General features: G+C 41.8%; 1 protein-coding gene across 1 annotated transcript in view; it reads right to left on the reverse strand.

Annotated features, from left to right (window-relative positions):
- The window catches only part of sorcs3a (sortilin related VPS10 domain containing receptor 3a), a 326,424-nt gene that overhangs the window by 179,811 nt on the left and 118,667 nt on the right, over positions 1–27,946 (reverse strand). The window contains exon 2 of the mRNA XM_061772129.1: positions 17,077–17,144. Coding sequence (XP_061628113.1) covers positions 17,077–17,144 — 68 coding nt within the window. The remainder of the gene's footprint in view (positions 1–17,076; positions 17,145–27,946) is intronic.

The raw sequence follows: 27,946 nt of genomic DNA on the forward strand, positions 1-27,946 counted from the left end.
CCTCTGTGGTGCTGCATTTTTTGCACCTGCCTTTCAGATGCGGTATTGAAAGATGCAAAATCAGCCATTGCAATTGATCTCAAATCCCATCGCGTTGGGCTAAATCGATCTTTTTGCATATACTGTATTCCTTCAAGAATGCGTGAAATGAACTGCATGGCCATTTTTCATGTTTAGCAGAGGAAGGTAGATGAGCGTCAACATCTTTTTGTGTGCGCAATTAAGTTTGCAGTTGCACCCGTTTTTGGACGTGCAAACGTAAGTAAAACAGGTCCAATGTGTTTTCTTTGTAGAAAATAAAGTTTTAGTGTACAGATTTATAAAATAGTGCGTACCTTTTTGACAAATAGCCTACTCACTCAGATGATATACAGTCTGTGAGTAGCCTTTATACCCAAAAGCTGATGGACTGCTATAACTGTAAATAGGGAGAAAAAAAATGAACATTAATTTTTTGCATTCATAACATTATGTGCATTCTTGACAACAAGAATTTCTCTGAACCCTCCCAGCTTTTTGCCGAACCGCATCTTAATGGAGTATTTTGAATCTCACTTTTTATTCATGTTTGCCACAGTTCCTTCATATTATGCACACGGTGCATTGTGTATGAAGTCAATATTCAAATAATTCTTTCCTTTTCCTGTCACCGCAGTAGTTGCTTTCTGGGGATATATAAGTCACAAATATTTTGCAGTACACTGGCTCTTGACTTGACAAAGCCACACAAGAAATGTAAGAAGTCTGTGCACGCTCTGAACACTTTCATTTGATTGCACGCTCATTTAACAGTGTGCATTCATTTGCAGCAGCACAGGGGTAAATACACTCACTTACTTGTCACTTTTTCAAGAGGAAAAAAGTTGTGGTGAGTGGGCGCCATTCTAGGCGACTCCGCAGTACCTTTATCTGCTACCTTTCTTCTTTATGATAAGCAGCTCCAGAGCTAGTGATGTGTAACTTAAAACTCAGACGTGAAAATAAAGTTTCACCGAGGAGAGAGAGTAAAGAAGGCGTAAATGAATAGTGGAAGTTTTCTCAGAGCTTAACTCTAACTTTTTTCTCATACACTCGTGTTGGCAACACTTTCTATCTGTCTGAACAGCTCTAACCCTGGATCCTCTGAGAGGAATGTTGAACTGGCATTTTACACAGCACCCATTAAACCAACCACATCTCGGCCACCACGTAGCCAAAATTTTGTCCTGCATGGACATGCTTGTTTCAGTTTAGATAAACAAAATTTTCAGAGCTGAGGCAAGACTGCTTATTGGGTTCACGTTAAAGAGCTGGCCAGCTGGCAGACATTGTCTCTCCAGCGTGTCCTGGGTTGTTATCTAGGGCCTCATGCTGGTGGGCCATTGCCGGAACACCTCAGAAGGGATGCGACACACAGCTGGTGGCCATAGTTGTGGGTGGATATTTGATCGTACAATAAATTAAAAGCTTCGCCTTTCCAGTTCAGCTCCTCCTACACCACATCACACAACGATGCAGTGTCCACGTCACTGTAGCTGCTGCACCATTCTGCCTGTTGAGCTACAGCTCTGTTCTAATACTCACTCGTGAACAAGACACCAAGATACTTGAAATTCTTGACTTGGGGCAGGATCATCCCAGTGCTAGAGAGGCTACGCCACCCTTTTCCATCAGAGGATCATGGCCTCAGATTTGGAGTTGCTAATTCTCATCCCAACCACTTACCACTTGCTGTGAACTGCTCCTGCTTGATGCTAACAGAACCACATCATCTGCAAAATGCGAACAGGCAATGCTGAGGTCACAAAACTAGACCCACTCATTGCCTCGGCTGTGCATACAAATACTGGCTATGAAGATAATGAACATAATCAGTGACCAAGGGCGGCCTTGGCAGAGTCCAACACTCACAAGAAACAAATCTGATTTACTGCCGGCAATGGGGACCAAACACTGACACATGTTGTAAGGGTACAGAAGAACCTGGATGAGGTGATATAGGATGCCTTACTCCCTGAGCACCCCCCTTAAAAATGGAACAGGGTTGAACACCTTCTCCAAGTCCACATAGCACATGTAGATCAGTTGGGCGAACTCCCATGCACCCTCCAGGACTCTGCTGTGGGTGTAGAGCTAGTCTGTTTCACAACCAGGACAAACCACACTGCCACTCCTGAATCTTTGGTTTGACTCCTGCAACCGAGGAGCTTTTTTACTACCTCAGCGACCTCAATCGCAGAAATAGCAGAGCTTACCATATCCTGCTTCTGCATTGAAAGGCATGTCACTGGTATTCTCCGCAATGACTCACAACTTGGGTCAAATTCAGTGGCTCTTTATCCCTGCTGTACACAGTATTAAGTGCTGGGAAACTACACAACTAGTGTGTGGAATGTGACTCTTGATTTATTCTTAGTGAATGAATCACTTAGGGACTCTCGGATTCTAACCATTTCCTTCTTGCAGCAATATGCTTTCATTGGGATCTGTTTCTCTCACACTGACTGAGGAGTATCTGCAACATTTGCACAATCAACATTGTCCCAGATTATCGCACTACTCGCTTGAAGTCTCGGCACCCTTTGCACAATGGTCATTGCACCGGACTGTTGCAATATTACTCATTCAAACTGCTCTAAGTGCTAGAGGACTCTGCATCTTTTTGCATAATTGTAAAAAAAAAAAAGTACTGGCATTACCAGATAAGTAGCAACCCTTTATCGCTCAGTGACTTTTTGTCAAGGTCTTTATGTCTCAAAAGTGTTCTCTGTCAATTGACTGTCTGTTGTCGTACTAGAGTGGCTCCAATTACCGGAGACAAAATCCTCGTGTGTTTTTTGGACATACTTGGCAAATAAAGATGATTCTGATTCTGATTCTGATGTTGAGTCAAGCCCCATGAAAACCCCATGTCACCATTATTTTCACAGACTACACATAATGTAATGAGAGGAGAGGAGACTAGAGTTGTGTCATTTGCAAATGTAGGCTACAGACATAAAGGGGAGTCTGTCAGGGCAGGGGAGTGAGTCATGCCAGGTTCAATGAACGAACTGCCAATTAGCATTCCCCTGCACCCAAAGAGAACTGTTGCTCAAGACATGATTTATTTCTGCCTATTATCCTAAAAGTGGCGTGGCTCTGTCATTTACATGCACACTGCACACACAGAGACAAACTGCTGCTTAGGGCAGAAGGCTTGATTCAGGTTCTGTAACTGTATGGCTAAAATTTGTGCTTTCATGGTAACATCCATGTAGCAAGTTCAATGAATGTACTGTGCACACAAATCTGGTTTACCGTGCAGTACTGTGACTGCATGTATACCACTAAAAGTAAAGCCACGTCTCTCGCAAATGACGCGACCACACCATCCCTCAGTAATACAGTAGGCCTATACTGTACTGTATTACTTTTCTAAAGACAAAAACAGGGTGTGATTGTCAAGGAATGAGTGGATTGCTATAAAGAGAATAAACAATTGAGAACAAGCGAGAAAGTTTGGACATTTTGAGATGTTGTTGGCAATGATCAATCAACCCATTCACTGACTGCACTTTGCCGACAATGTCTCTTCACGCTTTGCTTCATATCCAAAGGCACAAATGAAATTAGAAATGTATTCATGTGTTGTTGTAGAACACAATATACAACCCCAATTCCAGTGAAGTTGGGACGTTGTGCTAAACATAAATAAAAAGAGAATACAATGATTTGCAAATCATGTTCAACCTATATGTAATTGAATACACTACAAAGACAAGATATTTAATCTTCAAACAAATCTTCATTAACTTAGAATTTTATGGCTGCAACAGTGCGGCGCTACATCCATAAGTGCAACTTGAAACTCGACTATGCAAAGCAAAAGCCATTTATCCACAACACCCAGAAACGGCGCCGGCTACTCTGGTCCAGAGCTCATCTAAGATGGACTGATGCAAAGTGGAAAAGTGTTCTGTGGTCCGACGAGTCAACATTTCAAATAGTTTTGGAAAATTGTGGACGTTGTGTCCTCTGGGCCAGAGAAAAAGAAACCGGACTGTTATGGACGCAAAAGTTCAAAAGCCAGCATCTGTGATGGTATGGGGGCTGTGTTAGTGCCAATGGCATGGGTAACTTGCACATCTGTGAAGGCCCCATTAATGCTGAAAGGTGCATATATGTTTAGGAGAAACATATGCTGCCATCCAAGCAATGTCTTTTTCATGGATGCCAATGCTTATTTCAGCAATCAGAATCATCTTTATTTGCCAAGTATATTAAAAAAACACACAAGGAATTTGTCTCCGGTAGTTGGAGTCGCTCTAGTACGACAACAGACAGTCAATTGACAGAGAACACTTTTGAGACATAAAGACATTGACAAAAAAACAAAACAGTCACTGAGCAATAAAGGGTTGCTAGTTGTCTGGTAATGCCATTTTTTTTTTTTTTTTTTTTGACAATTGTGCAAAAAGATGCAGAGTCCTCGAGCACTTAGAGCAGTTCGAATGACTAATATTGCAATAGTCCGGTGCAATAACCATTGTGCAAAGGGTGCCGAGACTTCAAGGAGTCTATGCAGTTTAAAGTGACAAGTAGTGCGATAATCTGGGACAATGTTGATTGTGCAAATGTTGCAGATATTCCTCAATCAGTGTGCAAATGGCGCAGATGCTATTCTGGCATGAGTGGCCAGTATTGGTCAACAACAGATATGCAAATAGTGCAGCTTGGCGAAACTACTACAGTGTGTGCATGGGTAATATATAATTGGCCCCACAGAAATGTGACAACGAACTCAAGTAAAAAAATTGCCAGCATGTTGTAATGGAATTGTAGGTTAGGTGTTTAAAAAGTTGATTGCAAGAGGGAAGAAGCTGTTGGAATGTCTGCTAGTTCTAGTTTGCATTGATCGGGAGCGCCTACCTGAGGGAAGGAGCTGAAAGAGCCGGTGACCGGGATGTGGAGGGTCCGAGAGGATTTTGCACGCTCTTGTCTTAGTTCTGGCAGCTTGCAAGTCCTCAAGGCTCGCTAGCGGGGTACCGACAATCCTTTCAGCAGTTTTGATTGTCCGTTGCAGTCGGAGTTTGTCCTTTTTTGTAGCAGCACCAAACCAGACTGTGATGGAAGAACACAGGACTGATTCGATGACCGCTATGTAGAACTGCCTCAGCAGCTCCTGTGGCAGGCCGTGCTTTCTCAGAAGCCGCAGAAGACAATGCCAAACCACATTCTGCACATGTTACAACAGCATGGCTTCGTAGTAAAAGAGTGGGGGTACTAGACTGGCCTGCCTGCAGTCCAGACCTGTCTCCCATTGAAAATGTGTGGTGCATTATGAAGCGTAAAATACGACAACGGAGACCCCTGCCTGTTGAACAGCTGAAGCAGTACATCAAGCAAGAATGGGAAAGAATGCCACCTACAAAGCTTCAACAATTAGTGTCCTCAGTTCCCAAACGTTTATTGAATGTTGTTAAAAGAAAAGGTGATCACAGTGGTAAACATGACCCTGTCCCAGCTTTTTTTGGAATGTGTTGCAGCCATAAAATTCTAAGTTAATGATCATTTGCTAAAAACAATAAAGTTTATCAGTTTGAACATTAAATATCTTGTCTTTGTAGTCTATTCAATTAAATATAGGTTGAACAGGATTTGCAAATCCTTGTATCCTGTTTTTATTTATGTTTAACACAACGTTCCAACTTCATTGGAATTGGGTTGTATATACACTGTATATACTGTATTGGTACAGCTTGGTACAGCTTGGTACAGCTTGTTGGTGCCGTGGCAACTGCTAGGTCTTGCTTAGATACCCAAGAGTCTTCTTTTTTGGCTTCTTCCATCAGAGATACAAGAAGCAAGTTATGCTTCTGACTTTCAGATTTGTTGCTAGTCACCATTTGGAATAATAGTGGCTAGAAAGGTTGGTAAAGGTTTCTAATTTAAATATTAATTTTGTCAGGTCACAGGGAAGAGCTTCCTTGAAAATCATTTTAAGGGTTTTGTTAAATATATTCTAGAAGTTATCATTTATTTGCTTAGCTTGCATTAGTATTATGGACGATTTTAGATGTCTCGCCTTCGAAAAGATGACTCAGCATCATCCGATGGAAGGGTGCCTGGACCAAGGACGTGATCGGATGTGGTCGGGTCGGGACAAGTGTTGGTCCAATATTTTGTGTTGTGTCTTATTGCTTAGAATACTATGTCTGGGAAAAACCCTCTTATTATCAAATATTATGTGTCGTGTCTTATTGTTTAGAATACTATGTCTGGGAAAAACCCTCTTATTATCAAATATTTTGTGTTGTGTCTTATTGCTTAGAACATTATGATTTGTAAATCCCTCCTATTTCAAATAAATGCAGGAGCGAGGGGGGGGATTGTTTAGAGCGTGTTGAGAGGCTGTGATCTGAACAATCTCCCATACGCCCTCCTCATGAGAAAAAGAAACCAGCGTCTTCATTCCTTTTGTGTCTATTTTTTATAATGTTGGGTAAGATAAATCCAACATTAAATTGGTCCTTCGAGCCGGATGTCAACACACCCGAGGATTCCAGTTGTGGAAGCCGACTTCCAGTTAAGAGACCGTGGCCACGGCAAGTAAGACCCTTTACGGGACTGGTCTTCGTTCTCCTCAACTGGGATCTGAAGGTTGACGACAATCCACAGGATTGAAGACGACTGGTGAGTTAAATTTAAATTTTTTTTAGGAAAAAGGACGCCGGAGTCCAGAAATTCCGCGAGGACGGCGGAGTCCTGTACGTACTTAAATTCCGTGTTTAATAAACCCTGTGGATACTAGTCAATGGCGGGTAGAATAAAGAAACTAGGAAAGTTTCGTGGCGTCGTAGTTAAATTCCGTATAGGATGGCGGAGTCCTCTAATGAGCTGTTGACAGACGTAGTTAAATTCCGTATGGGACGGCGGAGTCCTCTGACGAGCCAGTGTGAATGAAAACTGTTTGAATGAGAGTGTAAATGGGAAATGGGAAACCACTAGGTTTTTCATTCCATACCAAAACAGTGGGAAAGTAAACGGTGGACTTTTGTGGATGCAAAGGCAAGAATTCTCCACTCGAAAGAGTTGAAGTGAGAATTACCACAGAAAGTAAATTTGAATCACCGTCCTACTGAAAAGAAACAGTGTTCTAGACTACCCTAGGTAGTATTACACTGAACCAAATTCTTTCAAATGGGGAAAGGAAGTAGTAAAATAAAAAACAGGAATACACTGCAGTGTAAAGGTTGGAAGTTCATTAAGTAAAATTTCAAAAAAAAAAAAAAAGAAACAGGATCCTGATAAAATTTTATATTTAGAGACAGGGATAACCGAACACGGCTTTAATGGTTGGTTAAATACACAAAAAATAGCCGCGTTGCAGGAATCAAATTAGATAAAAAATAAAAGACAAGCCACCGTTAAACGTGGGAAAGGCTGTTGTCTGCAGCCTTGGAGCTTATCACAAAAATAGAAGATAAAAAAGAATGTGATGAGCTGCAGTAATACAGAGCATGCGTACCAAACCCACGCACATTGTTAAATTCATTAAGACCAGACGCTACTGTGTTTACAGTAGTGGACATTAATGCATTAATGCATTAATGCATTCTTTTCAGTACCAATAGAAAATAACAGTCAATTTTGGTTTGCATTCACATTTGAGAAAAAAAAAAAAATATATATACATTTACTAGATTACCGCAAGGTTACTGTGAAAGTCTAACTAATTATTCACAAGTTATGACAACACGCATGTCTTCTGGCATCTACAGATGAAGACACATGCAAAGATTCATTGACCTTACTGCATCATCTAACAGAAGAGGGACATAAAGTTAACAAAAATAAATTGCAATGATGTAAAAGACAAGTTAAATATCTAGGCCATAATTTAAGTATAGGAGGAAAGACTATATTAGAAGACAGGAGAGCTATAGTCTTAAAAAATCCTAAACCACAGACGAAGAAACATAAATCATTTTTAGGTCTGACAAATTATTGTACAGCATGGATTCCAAACTATGCAGAAATTGTTGCACCATTGTCAAAATTAATATATGAAAACAACCTTAAAATGACATCACCTGTTTAATGGAGTACAGAGGCAGAAAAGGCCTTCTGTGACATTAAACAACATTTGGTCTCCAGTGCTGCGCTAGGCCTTCCAAATTTAATGATAAAACATTCATTCAAATGGTAGATTGTAAAAGCTATTGCATGACCTCCGTACTTACACAACAATACGGTGATAAGCTAAGACCAATAGCTTATTTTTCAACTAGAGAGCAGTTCACCCTAAAGGTCCCACATACAGTGTCTGCTCTCCTATTGCAAATCACCTGCAAGACATTTATCTTGCATTGCCATCTTGCTATCAGAACCACATTTGACTGTTGAGCGATGCACAACCTTAAATCCAGCCACACTAACACCCTTAATGATGAAGGCACGCAGCATGATTGACAGGAATTGGCTGAACAAGCTGCTGAATTAGTAGCATTAATCGAGGCATGCAAACTAATGATAAATAAAGATGGTACAATCTATACTGATAGCCAATATGAGTATTCCACAACAAGAACGCAATTATTGGGAAAAACAAAGTGCAAAACTACAAAATGAAATTTACATTAGCACAGGAAAAAAAAAAAAAAAAAAAAAAAAACTATTCAAATGGGCTGCTATATTGAGACATGCTGTGTCACGTCTCAACCGGAGGGATGGTGGCACAGATAGATTGACACTTTACAGCCCTAAAAAATAGCAGAAAGAAACACGTGGGTTCATTTAACACACTGTAAGAGTCATTTCAGCTGAGTACTCAAACAGGGAAGGTGAGCAAAAGTCTGATAACGAAGCGGGAGCAGATGTGTAGATTCTGAAAACGCTTGCTGGTCAGTGAAGAAAAAAGACACCAACCCTTTTAGTGAGAACTCAGCAGAAAGGCACACCCACGTTGGTTATGAGATTCGATAAGTTGTTACGTAGCAACTTTGGCTACTATGATGTTGGTTTTGTTTTTGTGGTACATGGGACGTCCCACCCTCAATGATAAAACCCATTTTTTAGATAGAAAATCACCTACCAACTGGACCAATATGACAAACCCAATAATAATAATAAAAAATTTTTTTTGAATCATTAACTCGTATCAAAAGGAGTACAGCTGATGATCAAAATTGTGGGCATGGCCTCCAAATGCGGCAAAACGGTTTAATATTTTGTGCCCCCAAAATCAAGCTGCTTTAATCATAATTCCATATGCGGCTCCCACCAATGATGCTCAAGAGAATGGGCAGAATTGGGGATTTAGATATGACTGGTATGCAACTATAGGTTTTGAATGGAAACACCTTATTGGTGAAACAGGTTATGATTGGTCCAGTTGGTCAAAAAGAACAGCAAAAGAACAAAGAAAGAAGTTTAACATAAGCAAAACGGCCCATAGTTTAATATTGAAATACAAGTCACCCAATGTGTTTGATAGTGAGCTTGTGGGCCTATTCTGGTGGAAAAGATCCCCACTTCCAAGTAGTATTGTGTTATAGGAACCGTGTTAAACCAAAAATGCCATTGAAAACTTCAAAGAAAGGTAGACAAATTTTAATGGTTAACAACATAACTACTGATGATTGGTTCCTAGTTGTCACAGGAGTTTCAGGACAAAATAACAATTGGTTACTATTGATGGAACAAGCAGCAAATGTAGCGAGAAAAGATTGTGTTGTTTGCATGGGTCCCAGGCCTTTGTTGCGCATAGTTCCGGCATAATTATCACAAGATTGTATTATTCCATTTGCACACTGATTGAGGAGCATCTGCAACATTTGCACAACCATTGTCCCAGATTATCGCACTACTCGTCACTTTAAACCGCATACACTCCTTGAAGTCTCAGCGCCCTTTGCACAATGATCTTTGCACCGGACTATTGCGATATTAGTCATTCAAACTGCTGCTAGAGGACTGCATCTTTTTGCACAATTATTTTTTGTCAATGTCTTTATGTCTCCAAAGTGTTCTGTAAATTGACTGTCTGTTGTACTAGAGCGGCTCCAACTACCGGAGACAAATTCCTTGTGTGTTTTGGACATACTTGACAAAAAAGAGATTTATCCTGGCAGAGGCAAAATTATCCAACATAAAACATACATGGTGTTCCTTGTGGGGTTCCTAATCAATACAAATTAGCTGACCAAGTTGCAGGAGGATTTGAATACTTCATATGCTGTTGGTGTACGATTAATAAAAATGTTGATGGGATAAACTATATCCACTTCAATGTACAGAGATTAGGAAATTGGACTCAGAGTGGGTTGGAAGCTGTGCACGAGCAGCTCAAGGACGTTCCAAAGACCGCATAGCTGTCGACATGCTCCTCGCAAGAGAGGGAGGTGTTTGCGGTATGTTTGGAGAACAAACAATACTGCTTCAGATGGCAGCTTGACCAGAGCCATCGATGGTCTACGGACCCTCAATCAACACTCCTTGTGAAACAGCTGAATGGACGTTTTTGGTAAATATAAAACCCTAATTTCACCAATATTGATATCAATTGCTGTTTTTGCAGCCATTCTGACATTGTGTGGATGTTGTTGTATCCCATGCATTCGGGCATTAATCAGTAAATTAATCACCACAGCCATAACCCACATGGAACCGTATGGAGCAGATTTATCCTTTATTGGAGGTTGATAATAATGACGATGATGATGATGATGTTGTTTTACCTGATTTGTTTCCTGATCCAGGTGATTACGATGTTTAAACTACAACATTCATGTATGACAAGTTTACTCTGAGTGTAAATGTATTTGTTTCATAAAAATGATTCTACAATTAAAAATCGAAATGAAGTGACTGTAAGATGATATGAGAATTTGTGCAAATACATGATAAACAGGAGGGAAATGTTAAATATATTCTAGAAGTTATCATTTATTTGCTTAGCTTGCATTAGTATTATGGACGATTTTAGATGTCTCGCCTTCGAAAAGATGACTCAGCATCATCCGATGGAAGGGTGCCTGGACCAAGGACGTGATCGGATGTGGTCGGGTCGGGACAAGTGTTGGTCCAATATTTTGTGTTGTGTCTTATTGCTTAGAATACTATGTCTGGGAAAAACCCTCTTATTATCAAATATTATGTGTCGTGTCTTATTGTTTAGAATACTATGTCTGGGAAAAACCCTCTTATTATCAAATATTTTGTGTTGTGTCTTATTGCTTAGAACATTATGATTTGTAAATCCCTCCTATTTCAAATAAATGCAGGAGCGAGGGGGGGGATTGTTTAGAGCGTGTTGAGAGGCTGTGATCTGAACAATCTCCCATACGCCCTCCTCATGAGAAAAAGAAACCAGCGTCTTCATTCCTTTTGTGTCTATTTTTTATAATGTTGGGTAAGATAAATCCAACAGGTTTGAAATCACATCTATCAATCAATCAGCAGGTCTCTTAAGAGTAGATCATTTTGTAAGAAGTTGTGTTGAGTTGAGGTCACAATGGTGAGGTATGGAGGGAAATAGCAAGTCTAATTGCCTAAGATCACAGGTATCAGGCGTGTGTCTCTCAGAGAGTTGGGTACTTATTAGAGGCACTGACCTGTAAAACACTACATCCCCTATGAGCATACCGAGCAAAATGATGCAATTTTAGAGGTAGTTCCTATGCGCCTGCAAGTGACCCCATTCAAACTGCGTAGCAGAGTAGCAGTCATGGATTATTAATGCACAACAAGATCCTTCTTTTTCTGTTCCATTCAATTCACTGTTCTCTTCACATTTAAGTTCACACCAACATGACCTCGGATTTGAGGGCTGAAGTGGCTCTCATTCCAAAACCAAAGCAAGCAATGTTGTTGTAAAAAGATCACTGTTATTGCTACCACAGTGCTCTCCCGCTATATTGCAGTTCATCGCTGGCGTTCGCATCCCCACGGTATTGCATATTTTTAAGTGGGAGGTATTTATGGGTTTTTACAGTATCCAGGCAAGCCCCAAATTGTGCGGCTTCCGTGTAGCACCACATGTTGCCACAGCATGCTAGGCAGCACTGAGGTCTACTTCAAAAGATTCAGCGTGATTAAAAGCAAGAAGAGGAGGATGACAATTCAGTGTAATACAGTAACACATTTTGCCATGTAAATATTCATTATTCCCACAGAGCAAAGAAATAAATGCCTGTGACTATTGTTGTATGCTCTGTTTGTATGTGTTGCTACTCTGCGTGTGTTAAAATAGCACTTGATTGAAGCTAATTTCTCTTAGCCCATCTTTGGCGTTTCACAGTTTATATACGCTAGTGGACTTTTTTTTACACAAAACTATATGTTTTGGTTGATCATTTTGTTTTTTGAATCCTTGCTGGTCTTCCAAATATGTTGGACTGATGCAGAGGTGGGTGGTTCTGCGAAGCCAAAAACTACTGCTGAGCCTACTGGAGACATCTTGGGCCAATCAGTGAAACGATGATGAAGGTAAGAGCCCACTTGACAACCCCAGTGATATGTTCGTCCAGTCTTCCTCAACAACAGCAAAGCCTTGGAGTCTTCCACGACTAGGTATGTGGCTAGGCATAAGCTTGGTTCAGAGAGGAGGATGCTCATTCTGTGCTCAGTTCACATGCACATTTGGATGTTTTAACATTGCGTTTAATAAATCTGCAAAAATTTCAACAATTCCGTTTTTTTCTGTCAATATGGGGTGTTGTGTGTACAATAATGAGGAAAAATTTAACTTAAATGATTTCAGCAAATGGCTGCAATATCACAAGGATTGAAAAATTCAAGGCGGTCAGCCTACTTTCCGTACCCACTGTTGGTATAAAATAAAAATAAAAATTTAAAAATCGCATTTTATGAGAAAGGTGTACACTTTCATTCTAATATACCACCGGCAGCTAGAGGTTATGAAAAAGGTGTAGCCTACACCTTCATTCCAATATGCTAGGGGTACGTACAGAGGTGGGTAGAGTACCCAAAAATTGCACTCAAGTAAGAGTACTGTTACTGTAGAATAATATGACTCAAGTAAAAAGCAGTCATCCAAATATTTACTTGAGTAAGAGTAAGAAAGTTACTAAGTTAAAAGAGTAACTTATAACTTCTGATTTTTTTTTAATCAGAGCATGAACATCAAATAAAATAAAATAAAAAAATAACATATGGGAGTCGACACACACCTGCCACCATTTAAATTTTTAACTGCCCAAAAACCAACAACACATGCATTGGGCCCTACAGAAACATTGTTTGATTTCATGAAAAAGTTGTTTGCTGAATATACTTAGTGATTGTGTACATGTGCGTGTGCGACACCATAGGATAGGGCTAATGTTGCCATATCCACTGCCAAAACAACAATAGAAACATCTGCAAGTTACTGGAAGGTGTTTTCTCAAGTTAGAAGTGCGCTGAAATATCCAAGTTTAGGCAGTCACAATTTAAGAGCTCCATGACAAAGCTGTTGTTTTTTTTGGAGTCTGTAAAGTAAACACACTCGCATGGCTGTTTTTTGTTTTTTTTCTTCCCCAAAAATGAGTCATTTTGATTGGCTCGCGAAGGCTATGTGTGCAGTCATGTGACTGCCTTGTGTTGTCTGATTGGTGAATTGGAGTCAAATGACGTTAGTGATCACATTGGATTGGCGCTCTATGCGGAAGTCAAAGATGGAATCTAAAAATAGACACGCACATACAAGATTGGATAAATAAAAGTAGCGAACGGCATGATGATCATTTTAACGCAGTAAAAGTATCGATCCTTCTTCACATAAACACTCAAGTAAAAGTAAAAAGTATGGTGCATTTAAAGTACTCTGACAAGTACAGTTTATCGAAAATTTTACTTGAGAAAATGTAACGGAGTTACTACCCACCTCAGGGTACGTATGACTGCATATATGTACAGTTGTGCTCATAAGTTTACATATCCTGGCAGAATTTGTGAAATGTTGTGAAATGTGAAATGAAATGAACTACAACCATCGTTAATTTCTTTATGGTTACGTTTTGTCTCTCTCTCTCCCCCTATCTCTCGCATGCGGACTCACGCACACACACACACACACACACACGCACGCACACACACACACACACACACACACACACATTTATTTTATTTAAACTTTATTTAACCAGGTAAAAAAACAAGTAAACAGAACATCTCTTTTGCAACAGTGACCTGGCCAAGAATGCAACAAGTTCAACGTCAAGTCAAGTGAATTACATGGGTTTAGAAGATAAAGTTGTTTATTTTCGCCTACCCACCCAAAAAGATTATTATTTTTTTAAATAGTTGGGTTGTAAAAATTCTAGGTCACATTAATGGTGGAAAAAGTTTTTAAATGGTTTATCTTAGTCTAAATTCTTTTACGTCATAGAAACATGGCATTTGAACGGGGGTGTGTAGACTTTTTATATCCACTGCAGCCTTGTTGCTGTTTTTGCTGAGCCTATTGTGCTGTATAACAAGTCTAAACAAAATAGTATAAGACCATTTCTTGGAGTTCTATTTGCTTTGATTTATTATTTTATAAAGATTTTATTCATTGTTTGTTATTTTGATAAAGATTTTATTTATCATATTTTAGACAAGGTGATATTGTTTCGCAATATCAGAATTTGCACATTGATATTTCATTTAGTTATTTTTTATTTTATTTGGCGTTCATGCTCTGATTTAAAAAAAAATCAGCAGTTACTCACCAGTTACTCAGTACTTGAGTCGTTTTTTTTCACTGAGTACTTTCTTACTGAAGTAATTATTTGGAGGACTACTTTTGACTTTTACTTGAGTCATATAATTGTAAAGTAACTGTACTCTTACTTGAGTACAATATTTGGCTACTTTACACACCTCTGTTCCTGTGTATTATTATTCATCATTAAAATTGATGGACTAACTGGGCAATATTTTGAGACGTTGCCATTGCTTTGACATTTTGCCATAACTGCGACCCGAGTGAAGATAAATGGTTTTGAAAATGGATGGATGGATGGAGTGTTCCTGCTTCAAACCCAATCAAATGTGTGATCTCAGTAAGCATCAGAGCACCAGAATGACAGCACAAACCTAATGTGACTTCTCATACTTGCTACACTGAACTTACTCAAGAAAATGGTTCCCTCACTAATACAAGCTTTTCACTTTACAACAAAATGCTGGCTTCCTTAATAATACTTAATAATATTAAAAGTCTGCAAAGCACACAAAAATGTTATTTCTGAAACAGGGGTGTGCACCACCTATTTGAATAGCGATTCCTAGATACTTCCTTCAAAGAGTCACGAAGGCTTGACTGTCCGTATTATCAAACAAACAAGTTCATTTAAACTATTAGGATTACACTGAGTCCTTGATTTTGTGAAATATGCCTTAGCCATGCAAATTCAAAGTACTATATTGTTAAATTTCAGTTCAGAGTTTTATGTTTTGTTATTCATTTCTCAGAATTTCCATCAGAATCAATAAAGTATCTATACTGAACAAAAATATAAACACAACACTGTTTTTGCTCCCATTTTTCGTGAGTTGGACTCGGGAGAGCTAAAACGTTTTCTACACACGCAAAAGGTCATTACCCTCAAATATTGTTCACAAATCTGTGTAAATATTTGTGAGTGAGCATTTTTCCTTTGTCGAAATAATCCATCCCACCTCACAGGTGTGACATATCAAGATGCTGATTAGACAGCAATTTGTTATCTACCGATTGTTCCAGAACGGACTGATATTATTAAAAATGACTGCCAGTTTCATTTCATTGAGCAAAAAATACATAAAGAGAATTTTTAGAAAAATATAGGCCAGCTGGACACTATAGGTCCTTTAATTTGATAAAGCAACCTTATAATTGAACTTTCACCGCAAAATTGACTTGATCTTGACACGTATGTTGCTGTTTTTTTTATAACTGACATATTTAAATGAAAGAACAACAATCTTCAAACCTTTACAAAAGCCACGGGCTACCCCATGCTTGGGGCGCTGGTACAGAACTCAAATTTTTCTCTACTTCAACGCCCTCGGCCACACACCAGGTAGTTTATGGATGAATGACCATCAGTTCTAGACCCTGCCATAGCCAGCCCAATCTCCAGACCTAAACCCCATTGAAAACATAAATTAATGTTTTCAGAGTCATAACGCTATGTTACACTGTACTTTTGTTTTTAAATGGATAAGATAAGCGAATGTCAGTGTCTGAATGCAATAATGGTAGTGTTGTAACAAATCAAGCTTCAAATCTATTCTGGTCATGTTTTCTGGTCAGTTTGTAACAATGGGTAGCAAGGTCAAACATGTTTACCCAACCAACGCCCATGAGATCTTCAGACTATTGCATTGACTTATGTCCTTGTATACATAATGTAAATGGGGGATGTGTAATCTGTATCGGAAGACAATATTTAAAGGACATTTCTGGTAGTGAATGGAGATACACTCGGTTGTTGTTTTCCATTTATCGGATTACAAACTTTTAATGCAAATAATCTCATTATATTATCTTGCAACAAAACAAAATTTACAAAATTGTTATTTGAAAGTAACAATGTTAGATTAGGAATACATGACTCAATGACTCCTGCTATGAAGTCAGTCACTACTGTCGAATGGACCCAGGTATCAAAGACTGACAGCAACCACAACTCATATTTCAGCATGTGTGAGAACCAAACATGAGTCACTCACAAACTTTAAAAAGGAACATTGTTCATTTTTAATTGAACAAGTTCTGCAAATAACCTTGCATGGACCTATGTCGCATGATTACTTTATAGGGGAGAAAAACTGTTCATATCCAGCCAGGAGAATGTTACATGACAATTGAATGTGTTTCATCATGATGAAAATGGGTTGCAGTCGCCCCTACAACTGATAAACCAGAAAAAAAGCTTGGCAAACCATTTCCCTAAGTGACTGGTCTGACACCAGATCAGATCGACCCCATTGTACTGGGGAAAAGAAAACAAAGTTAAAATATACCGTATTTTTTATTACTTACTCTGGTTTTTACACATTTAGACGTGATGAAAATATAGACATATATAATGTCTAAATTTTACATGTAGAATGTAATGTAAAATATATTTTTTTACTCACCTCCAAAGAGTGCTCTCAGTGACACTGCCAATATGAAAGTCATACAGCTTGGTTAGGATCAGGATTACCTGTAAATATAGGGAATTAGGTTTTACAAACTGTTTCAAGGGTGTTCTGCTTTAGAAACTACAGTATATGTGTAAATTAATAACAGTTGTGGACTTTGGTGGACTAATAATAAGGTAATTGTTTTTTACACAAACTAATAAAAATACATTTTATTTGTTGGTGCCTTTTGAAGCACTCAAGGTCAATTTACAACACACTAATAAAAATATATCAACAATCAGGAATGTGGGGGAAACGTCTTAAAAATCCCATAAAAGTCAGATGGAGTACGCAAGTCGAAAAATGTGTTTTTAGACAGAGCCTAAAATTGTGGAGCGAGTCGACATTACATAGGGATTGTGGAAGTGACTCCCAGGACTGCATGGCTTTGGACTGAAAAGAGGAGAGACGGTATGCAGTATACAAACGGTCCAGACACATAAGAGTTCTGGATGGTCTCTGGATGGCCACCATGTCCCATTAAGCTTGTAAAGTCAGCAAGGAGGTGTTTTTGGCTGGAATAATGAGCAGTGATGGTTGGCGTTAGAGTGCTTGAAGGTGTCAAATTTACCACTGCAAAATATATGGAATTTCTAACTGACCATTTCCTGCTATGGTATGAAAAGAAGAACAATGCCTTCTGCAGTACAATAATGCTCATGCAAGACAAACCACAATCACACCCTGCAAAAGATACCATTGAGGATTTAGCTGTTGTGGGTATAAAAAAATAAAAAAATAAAAAAACTATGGACTAATTTAGTTTTGGACCGATTAAATTCGTTCAAAATTTTTAATTATGAACTATGAACAAAAGTAGTTCATTTTTGGAATGATGAACTGAGCTTTGAACAAGTTTGCAAAGAAAAAAAAACCTTCCCAACACTGATCCCATATTATTTCACATCGCAAGACAGTATATATTACAGGTTAAAAAAAAACTGCAATGTAAGTTTTTTCTAATATCGTGCAGCCCTCATAGCATATATATACAACCCCAATTCCAATGAAGTTGGGACGTTGTGTTAAACATAAACAAAAACAATGATTTGCAAATCATGTTCAACCTATATTTAATTGAACACACTACAAAGACAAGATATTTAATGTTCAAACTGATAAACTTTATTGTTTTTAGCAAATTATCATTAACTTAGAATTTTATGGCTGTAACACGTTCCAAAAAAGTTGGGACAGGTGGCAAAAAAGACTGAGAAAGTTGAGGAATGCTCATCAAACACCTGTTTGGAACATCCCACAGGTGAACAGGCTAATTGGGAACAGGTGGGTGCTATGATTGGGTATAACAGGAGCTTCCCAGAATTTCTCAGTCATTCCCAAGCAAAGATGGGGCGAGGTTCACCTCTTTGTGAACAAGTGTGTGAGAAAATAGTCGAACAGTTTAAGGATAATGTTCCTCAACATACAATTGAAAGGAATTTAAGGATTTCATCATCTATGGTCCATAATATCATCAAAAGGTTCAGAGAATCTGGAGAAATCACTGCATGTAAGCGGCAAGGCAAAAAACCAACATTGAGTGCCTGTGACTTTCGATCCCTCAGGCGGCACTGCATCAAAAAACGACATCAATGTGTAAAGGATATCACCACATAGGCTCAGGAACACTACAGAAAACCAATGTCAGTAAATACAGTTCGGCGCTACATCCGTAAGTGCAACTTGAAACTCTACTATGCAATGCAAAAGCCATTTATCAAAAACGGCTTCTCTGGGCCCGAGCTCATCTAAGATGGACTGATGCAAAGTGGAAAAGTGTTCTGTGGTCCGATGAGTCCACATTTCAAATTGTTTTTGGAAATTGTGGACGTCGTGTCCTCTGGGCCAAAGTCGAAAAGAACCATCCGGACTGTTATGGACGCAAAGTTCAAAAGCCAGCATCTGTGATGGTATGGGGCTGTGTTAGTGCCAATGGCATGGGTAACTTACACATCTGTGAAGGCACCATTAATGCTGAAAGGTACATACAGGGTTTGGAGAAACATATGCTGCCATCAAAGCAACGTCTTTTTCATGGACGCCCCTGCTTATTTCAGCAAAACAACGTCAAACCACATTCTGCACGTGTTACAACAGCGTGGCTTCGTAGTAAAAGAGTGCGGTTACTAGACTGGCCTGGCTGCTGTCCAGACCTGTCTCCCTCCCTCCCATTGAAAATGCGTAACGTATTATGAAGAGTAAAATAAGACAACGGAGAATGGGAAAGAATTTCACCTTCAAAGCTTCAACAATTAGTGTCCTCAGTTCCCAAACGTTTATTGAATGTTGTTAAAAGAAAAGGTGATGTAACACAGTGTTAAACATGACCCTGTCCCAGCTTTTTTGGGACGTGTTGCAGCCATAAAATTCTAAGTCAATGAGTATTTGCTAAAAACAATAAAGTTTATCAGTTTGAACATTAAATATGTTGTCTTTGTAGTGTATTCAATTAAATATAGGTTGAACATGATTTGCAAATCATTGTATTCTGTTTTTATTATTTTATTTTTTATCTGCTGGAGCCTATCCCAGCTATCTTCGGGCGGGAGGTGGGGTACAACCTGAACCGGTCGCCAGCAAATCACAGGGCACATAGAAACAAACAACCATTCGCACTCACATTCACACCTATGGGCAATTTAGAGTCTTCAATCAACCTACCACGCATGTTTTTGGGATGTGGGAGGAAACCGGAGTGCCCAAAGAAAACCCACGCAGGCACAGGGAGAACATGCAAACTACACACAGGTGGGGCCGGGATTTCAACCCCGGTCCCCAGAACTGTGAGGCAGATGTGTGCTAACCAGTTGGCCATCGTGCCGGCTATATCTCTCTCTCTGCCACCGTTCTGTCCAATCATGCTCAAAAGTTTTGGTGTCGGTGAAGTAATTTAATTAAAAATAAAGTAATTTAATTACAGTAAGTTAGCACCCATTATTTCTGTCATGTAATGTTGGTTTGACCTGACTGATTAGAATACACGATCTGACTAGAGCAGTGATTTCCAAACTTTATGGAGCCAAGGACCATCCATCCATCCATTTTCTGAGCCGCTTCTCCTCACTAGGGTCGCGGGCATGCTGGAGCCTATCCCAGCTGTCATCGGGCAGGAGGCGGGGTACACCCTGAACTGGTTGCCAGCCAATCGCAGGGCACGTAGGAACAAACAACCATTCGCACTCACAGTCATGCCTACGGGCAATTTAGAGTCTCCAATTCATGCATGTTTTTGGGATGTGGGAGGAAACCGGAGTGCCCGGAGAAAACCCACGCAGGCACGGGGAGAACATGCAAACTCCACACAGGCGGGGCCGGGGATTGAACCCGGGTCCTCAGAACTGTGAGGCTGACGCTCTAACCAGTCGGCCACCGTGCCGCGGAGCCAAGGACCATATTTTACAATTGAAAAATCTCACGGCACACCAACAAACAAAAATGCCACAAAAAGTGGATATAGTCATTACTGCATGTACTCCCTGCCATCTAATAGAAGACCATTCATTTGTTCTGTCTGTTTCTATGCCTTACTGGCATAAATAGAGGAACAAAGATACATTATTTCTTGTAAATATATTTTTTTGAGCATTTAAGTACACAAGTATATACCGTAAATGAACAGGTCATTTAAATAGACACATTCCTCCATCTTGTGATCAGATCGGTGATCGTTTTACACATCTCAGTGATCGGCCCCAAAAATCCTGATCGTGTAAAGCTTAGTTTGGATGCCATATTGCACACCACGTTTGGAGGAGAAATGGCATTGCACATCATCCTAAAAACACCACACCAACATGCCAGATTTACTTGATGCTTTCTGTCAGTTCTTCTTTGTTTTTGGGTCTGGTGCCCCTCATTTTCCTCTTGATAATACCCCATAGATTCTCAGTGGGGTTATGATCCGGCGAGTTGACTGGCCAGTCAAGCACTGTGATGGCATGGGCATCAAACCAGGTTTTGGTGGGCAGGGGCTAGGACCTGCTGGAAGATGGAATCTGTATCTCCATACAGATCCTCAACAGAAGGAATCATGAAGTCCTCTAAAACATTCTGGTAGACTGTTGTGGTGAACTTGGATTTAAGAAAGCAGAGTTTACCAACACCTGCACTGGACATTGCACCCCAAATCATGACTGACTGTGGATATTTGACACTGGACCTCAAGCAGGGTAGGTTCTGTTCTTCACCCGTCTTCCTCCAAATCCTTGGACCTTGATTCCCGAATGAAAGGCACACTTTACTTTCATCGGAAAAGAGGACCTTGGACCACTGGTCAACAGTCCAGTCCTTCTTCTCCTTGGCCCAGTTGAGACGCTTCCTATGTTGGCTCAGGCTCAGAAGTGGCTTGACCCGAGGAACCCGACAGTTGTAGTCCATCTCCCGGATGCGTCTGAATGTGGTGGTTTTTGAAATTGTGAATCCCGCCACATTCCACTCTTTCTGGTTCTCTGCTAGATTCTTGAATCTTCTGTGTTTGATAATCCGCTGCAGCCCATGGTCATCTCTTTTGCTGGTGCATCTTCTCCTGCCACATTTTGTTCTTCCACTAGACTTTCCATTGATATGCTTGGACACAGCACTCATTGAAACACCAGCCTCCTTAGCTATGAATGTTTGTGGCTTACCCATTCTGTGGAGGGTATCAATGATGGTCTTCTGGCCAGTTGTCAAGTCTGCAGTCTTCCCCATATTGAACCCAACTGAGACAATTGAACCAAACTGAAGCAATTGTTCGGGGCGGTGGGGTGGTTGGCTGGGGGGGTGGCATTGAGTACTTGTGGCCCCCGCTGGGTGGCCGGTTTTTGGGGCGCCTCGGTGGGGCCGGCGGACAGCCCTGGGTCCCTCGGTGTGGGACGTGTCCCGTCCGCTGGGCTGCTCTCGGGTGGACCCCTGGGCTTGATCCCGCCCCTCGATTGATTGGGTGGGGTCCTCAGCCACTGCGGTGCAGCCACAGCAATTAAAGGACACTTCTGTCAGTCTTTGTGCATGTAAAACGGTATCAATTCACTTGCATGTATCCGCAGGCACACACCCCTAGGACTCTTTCACTGGGTGTGGGGTCACGCACTTACTGCAACAAATAACTCAGGAATATGCAAATCGCTTGTGTATCCCCTCGCTTATACTCTCACCCTGTAGACTTATATAATTTACATAATTAATGCCACCACACTTCAGTTGTACAGCCGGGTTCACAACCATTGTCCTGCATGCTTCTTCTCCTGTCCTTGTCCTGTCCTTCCCTCACAGGGTGTAGCACTACAGCACCATGCAACATTCCTATTTAATGTTTCATTGTTGTAGATAATCTAATGATTTACTTCTCTCATCCTGTTTACAATTAGTGCTTTGTCTTTTGTCTTTGTTTCTCTCTCCCTTTGAGAAACTTTGTTCTGTTCGACTGACCAAGTCTGATTCTCATCCATCCATCCATTTTCTGAGCCGCTTCTCCTCACTAGGGTCACGGGAGTGCTGGAGCCTAACCCAGCTGTCATCGGGCAGGAGGCGGGGTACACCCTGAACTGGTTGCCAGCCAATCGCAGGGCACATAGGAAGAAACAACCATTCGCACTCACAGTCATGCCTACGGGCAATTTAGAGTCTCCAATTCATGCATGTTTTTGGGATGTGGGAGGAAACCGGAGTGTCCGGAGAAAACCCACGCAGGCACGGGGAGAACATGCAAAATCCACACAGGTGGGGCCGGGGATTGAACCTCGCTCCTCAGAACAGTGAGGCAGATGCTCTAACCTGTCGGCCAGCGTGCCGCTGTCTGATTCTCAATAAACCTCAATTATAATACCACAGCAGAAGCTTAAAAACCACTGTGACACAGTAAAACTGTTTCGGCATAAAAGGGACACAGATTTTCCAATCTGCTTGACCTAACAGCCGAACAGGACAAAAAAAAAAACCCCACAGATGCACACACGCACGCACGCACACACACACACACACACACACACACACACACATTCCTCGGGCAAGTCTAAAACCATGTCTATGGATGCAGAATGAATATACTTCATGTGTCCGTGCTAATTTTTATGTGTGTCAAACGTGGGACGCACATCAAACGAGATCCCTGTGTTTGTGTATATGTGTGTGTGTGTGTGTGTGTATATATATATATATATATATATATATATATATATATATATATATATATATATATATATATATATATATTTAAATATATATATATAGATATCGTGTTTTCTGGACTATAGAGCGTATCGGGTTATAAACCGCGCCCACTTTGTGTAGAAAAACTTTTTTTTTTTTACATATATTACCCGCACCGGACTATACGGATACATACATTGTGAAATTAGATATTTACACAGAATGATTTTGGAAATGTTTATTTACATACCTTGTTTCCAAACAGTGGCTGTAACACGGCAGTAAAACGGCTCAAACATATCAGAAACGTAATTGTTTTTATTCATTCTCCTACTGTTCACTGAAACTACTGAAGTCATCTTCTTCAGTGTCGGAGTTGAAGAGCCTCAGAACGTCTCCGTCACACACCATTTCAGTCTCTCTGTCGCTCCTAATGTCATTTTCATCTCGAGACACAGTTACCGCTGAAGTTGTGCTATTCTCCTCACGTAGCAGTCCAGCCTTTCGAAATCCGTTGGTGATCGTGGATTCTTTCACACTGCTCCATGCTTTTAAGACCTCAGAAAAGGATGATCTTTGCATGCGGCCAGTTTTTATGAAAGATTTCTTGCCGCTGGTCATCCAAGACTCCCACTCACCTCAGAGTGCCACTTTAAAAGCACGATTCACACTGATGTCCAGTGGCTGCAAAAACTTTTTTGTACCTCAAGGAATCACAGCTGGAATTGAGTTTGATCGCTTGATGGCTGTTTTCACAAAATCTGTTATATGTGCCCTCATGTCCTGGGCCCGGAACACCTCACCAGGGAGGCGTCCGGGAGGCATCCGAATCAGATGCCCCAGCCACCTCATCTGGCTCCTCTCGATGTGGAGGAGCAGCGGCTCTACTCTGAGATCCTCCCGGATGACTGAGCTTCTCACCCTATCTCTAAGGGAGAGCCCGGACACCCTGCGGAGGAAACTCATTTCGGCCGCTTGTATCCGGGATCTTGTTCTTTCGGCCCACTGCTCGTGACCATAGGTGAGGTTAGGAAAGTAGACTCCGGTTGTACAGGGACCGAACAGCCTGTATCAGGGGGTTCGGTAGCCCATACTCCCGAAGCCACGACAGGCACCAATCACCTTACGGCCACAGCTCCGGTCAGCCGCCTCAGCATTGGAGGCGCGGAACATGGTCCACTCGGAATCGATGTCCCCCGCCTCCCCCGGAACATGAGCAAAGTTCTGTCGGAGATGGGAGTTGAAACTCCTTCTGACAGGGGATTCCGCCAGACGTTCCGAGCAGACCCTCACAATATGTTTGGGCCTGCCACGTCGGACCGGCATCTTCCCCCACCATCGGAGCCAACTCACCACAGGTCAACTGGTGATCAGTTGACAGCTCCGCTCCTCTCTTCACCCGAGTGTCCAAGACATGCGGCCGCAGGTCCGATGACACGACCACAAAGTCGATCATCGAACTGTGACCTAGGGTGTCCTGGTGCCAAGTGCACATGTGGACACCCTTATGCTTGAACATGGTGTTCGTTATGGAGAGGCCGTGATGAGCACAGAAGTTCAATAACAGAACACCGCTCGGATTCTGATCGGGGGGGGCGTTCCTCCCAATCACACCCTTCCAGGTCTCACTGTCATTGCCCACGTGAGCATTGAAGTCCCCCAGCAGAACGATGGAGTACCCAGCAGGAGCGCTCTCCAGCACCCCCTCCAAGGACTCCAAAAAGGGTGGGTACTCTGAACTGCTGTTTGGTGCACAGGCACAAACAACAGTCAGGACCTGTCCCCCCTCTCGTCCACCGGGGTGAACCCCAACGTACAGGCGCCGAGCCGGGGAGCAATAAGTATACCCACACCTGCTCGCCGCCTCTCACCGTGGGCAACTCCAGAGTGGAAGAGAGTCCAACCCCTCTCGAGAGGACTGGTACCAGAGCCCAAGCTGTGCATGGAGGCGAGTCCGACTATATTTAGTCGGAACTTCTCGACCTCACACACAAGCTCTGGCTCCTTCCCTGCCAGAGAGGAGACATTCCACGTCCCTAGAACCAGCTTCTGCAGCCGGGGATCGGATCGCCAAGGTCCCCGCCTTCGGCCACCGCCCAGCTCGCACTGCACCCGACCCCTATGGCCCCTCCCACAGGTGGTGAGCCCATGGGAAGGGGAACCCACGTTACCCTTTCGGGCCCCATGGGTGCAGGCCCGGCCACCAGGCGCTTTTCCTTCGAGCCCCACCTCCAGGCCTGGCTCCAGAGGGGGGCCCTATTTAAAATGTTGACGCCAATATTTTTATTTTTGAATATCAGCACCAATGATCGGTTATTGGCCTCCTTGACAACTAATAATCAGTATTAGTCCTGAAAAAAAAAAATGGGCGATTGGGAAAGTACATTCATTTCAGTTGCGTTTGGAATAATTGCAAAAATCATTCTTTCGGAGAACACATAGATAACACATACATACATTACTAGTTGGCACACCTCCCTCACAGTTCTGAGGACCGGGTTCAAATCCAGCCTCCCCTGTGTGGCGTTTGCATGTTCTTCCTGTCCCAATGTGGGTTTTCTCCTGGTACTCATGGATGGTAGGTTAATTGAAGACTCTAAATTGCCCGTAGGTGTGAATATGAGTGTGAATGTGTGCCCTGCGATTGGCTGGCGACCAGTTCAAGGTGTATCCCACCTCTCGCACAGTCAGCTGGGATAGGCTCCAGCACGCCGACGACCCTAGTGACGATAATCGGTATGGAGAATGGATGGATGGATGGATGGATGGTTGTGCTCCAAAATGCCAAGGCTGATTTTTTTTGTCCCAGTCAAGCCCTGTCTGGGAATCGCCTTGACTTGCTTTATTTTTTTTACCACAGTAACTTGGGACTTGCTTAAATCTGGAATTAAGACTTGATACTTGCTTGTGACTTGCACATACTGTATGTCACTTACTCCCACCTCTGCTACACTATTTGTCACAATCTGACCTGGTTTCAATAGGGCAATCTACTTTGATACAATATATTACATGGCAGTTACATTTGTTTGTTGTTTTCCTTCCAACTTTAAATCGTTGATGCCCTTTCTTGTTAGCATCAGTGTTTGTTATTAGCATTTTACCTCCCAGCTCATGCTTGTTTAAAACAACCTGACAACCCTGACTTGAATCACAGAGCTGGAAGCAGACACAAAGGAGGTTGGGCCTTCACTCCTCTGACAGGCATAAGCAAAGTAGTTAGGACAAGAAGAAATTGGATCCCTGGATAAATGGTATATCAACCAATGTACCAGCACCTCCTTCCTCCACATGCACACTTGTTTAAACTTCTTGTTGTGCTTCATCAACCCCACAAAACTGTAAATAGTGTTGTTTCTTTGAACCGAATCAGTTTATGTAATGATTCGTTCTTTTATCTCGGCCGCTACCCGTCGCCGCCAGGCAACCGAGTGGGCTGGGTGCGGAAACGGAACTGCTGATGCGTTCTGTCACTCACTTCTGAATCTTTTGCAAATGACCAATGAGCAGCCAGCATCAGGCAGCGCCGTACAAGCGGGGGAGGGACTTAAGTGAACTGAGTGATTTGTTCAGTGAGCTGGTGTACTGAATAATCCATCCATCCATTTTCCATAGCGCTTATCCTCACTAGGGTCGCAGGCGCGCTGGAGCCTATCCCAGCTTGCTTTTGGCGAGAGGCGAGGTACACCCTGAACTGGTCGCCAGCCAATCGCAGGGCACATGTAAACAAACAACCATTCGCACTCACAGTCACACCTACTGGCAATTTGGATTCTTCAATCAACCTACCATGCATGTTTTTGGAATGTGGGAGGATACCGGAGTAAGCGGAGAAAACCCATGCAGGCACGGGAAGAACATGCAAACTTCAAACAGGCGAGGCAGGATTTGAACCCTGGTCCTCAGAACTGTGAGACAGACGTGCTAACTTGTCACCCACCGTGCCAATCCCTTTAAAAATCCATCCATCCATTTTGAATACCGCTTATCCTCACCAGGGTCGCAGTCGTGCTGGAGCCAATCCCAGCTGACTTCGGGCGAGAGACGGGGTGTACCCTGAACTGGTCGGCACCCAATCGCGGGGCACATATGAACAACCAACCATTCCCAGTCACATTCATACTTACGGGCAATTTAGAGTTAATTTACCATGCATGTTTTTGGGATGTAGGAGGAAACCGGAGTACCCGGAGAAAACCCACGCAGGCACGGGGAGAATTATTCTGCAGACACTTCAAAGTCTAGAGACCCATCAGTGGTCATTACAGTAGGTTGCTACCCTTTTTGCCACAAATTACAAAACAGAGGTAAGGAGAGGATGACATGTTGCTGCTATCCTCTCAGACATGCTATGGCTTGACCTTTTTTGTTCCCTAATGTGAGAACGCTTGTACGTACAGTATGTGTGTACTCGTCACACACAATACAGTTATTATTATAATGTAACATTTTTGGATAAGTGCCATGCTGTAATCTTAATCACTCTCTCCCTCTCTCGCTCTCTCTCTCTCTCTCTCTCACTCTCGCTCGCTCTCATGCATGCACGCACAACGACGCACCCACGCATGCACACACGCATACACACTATCATCAATAAGTCTGTTCAGCAAACAGTGTCTTCATTCAGTCACTGAAGTGAATAAAGCAAATATTGTTTTTGTAGGACCCATTGCATGTTTCTGGCCACTTAAAAATT

This window comes from Phyllopteryx taeniolatus, chromosome 4, assembly GCF_024500385.1.
Source record: "Phyllopteryx taeniolatus isolate TA_2022b chromosome 4, UOR_Ptae_1.2, whole genome shotgun sequence".
Classification (NCBI taxonomy): domain Eukaryota; kingdom Metazoa; phylum Chordata; class Actinopteri; order Syngnathiformes; family Syngnathidae; genus Phyllopteryx; species Phyllopteryx taeniolatus.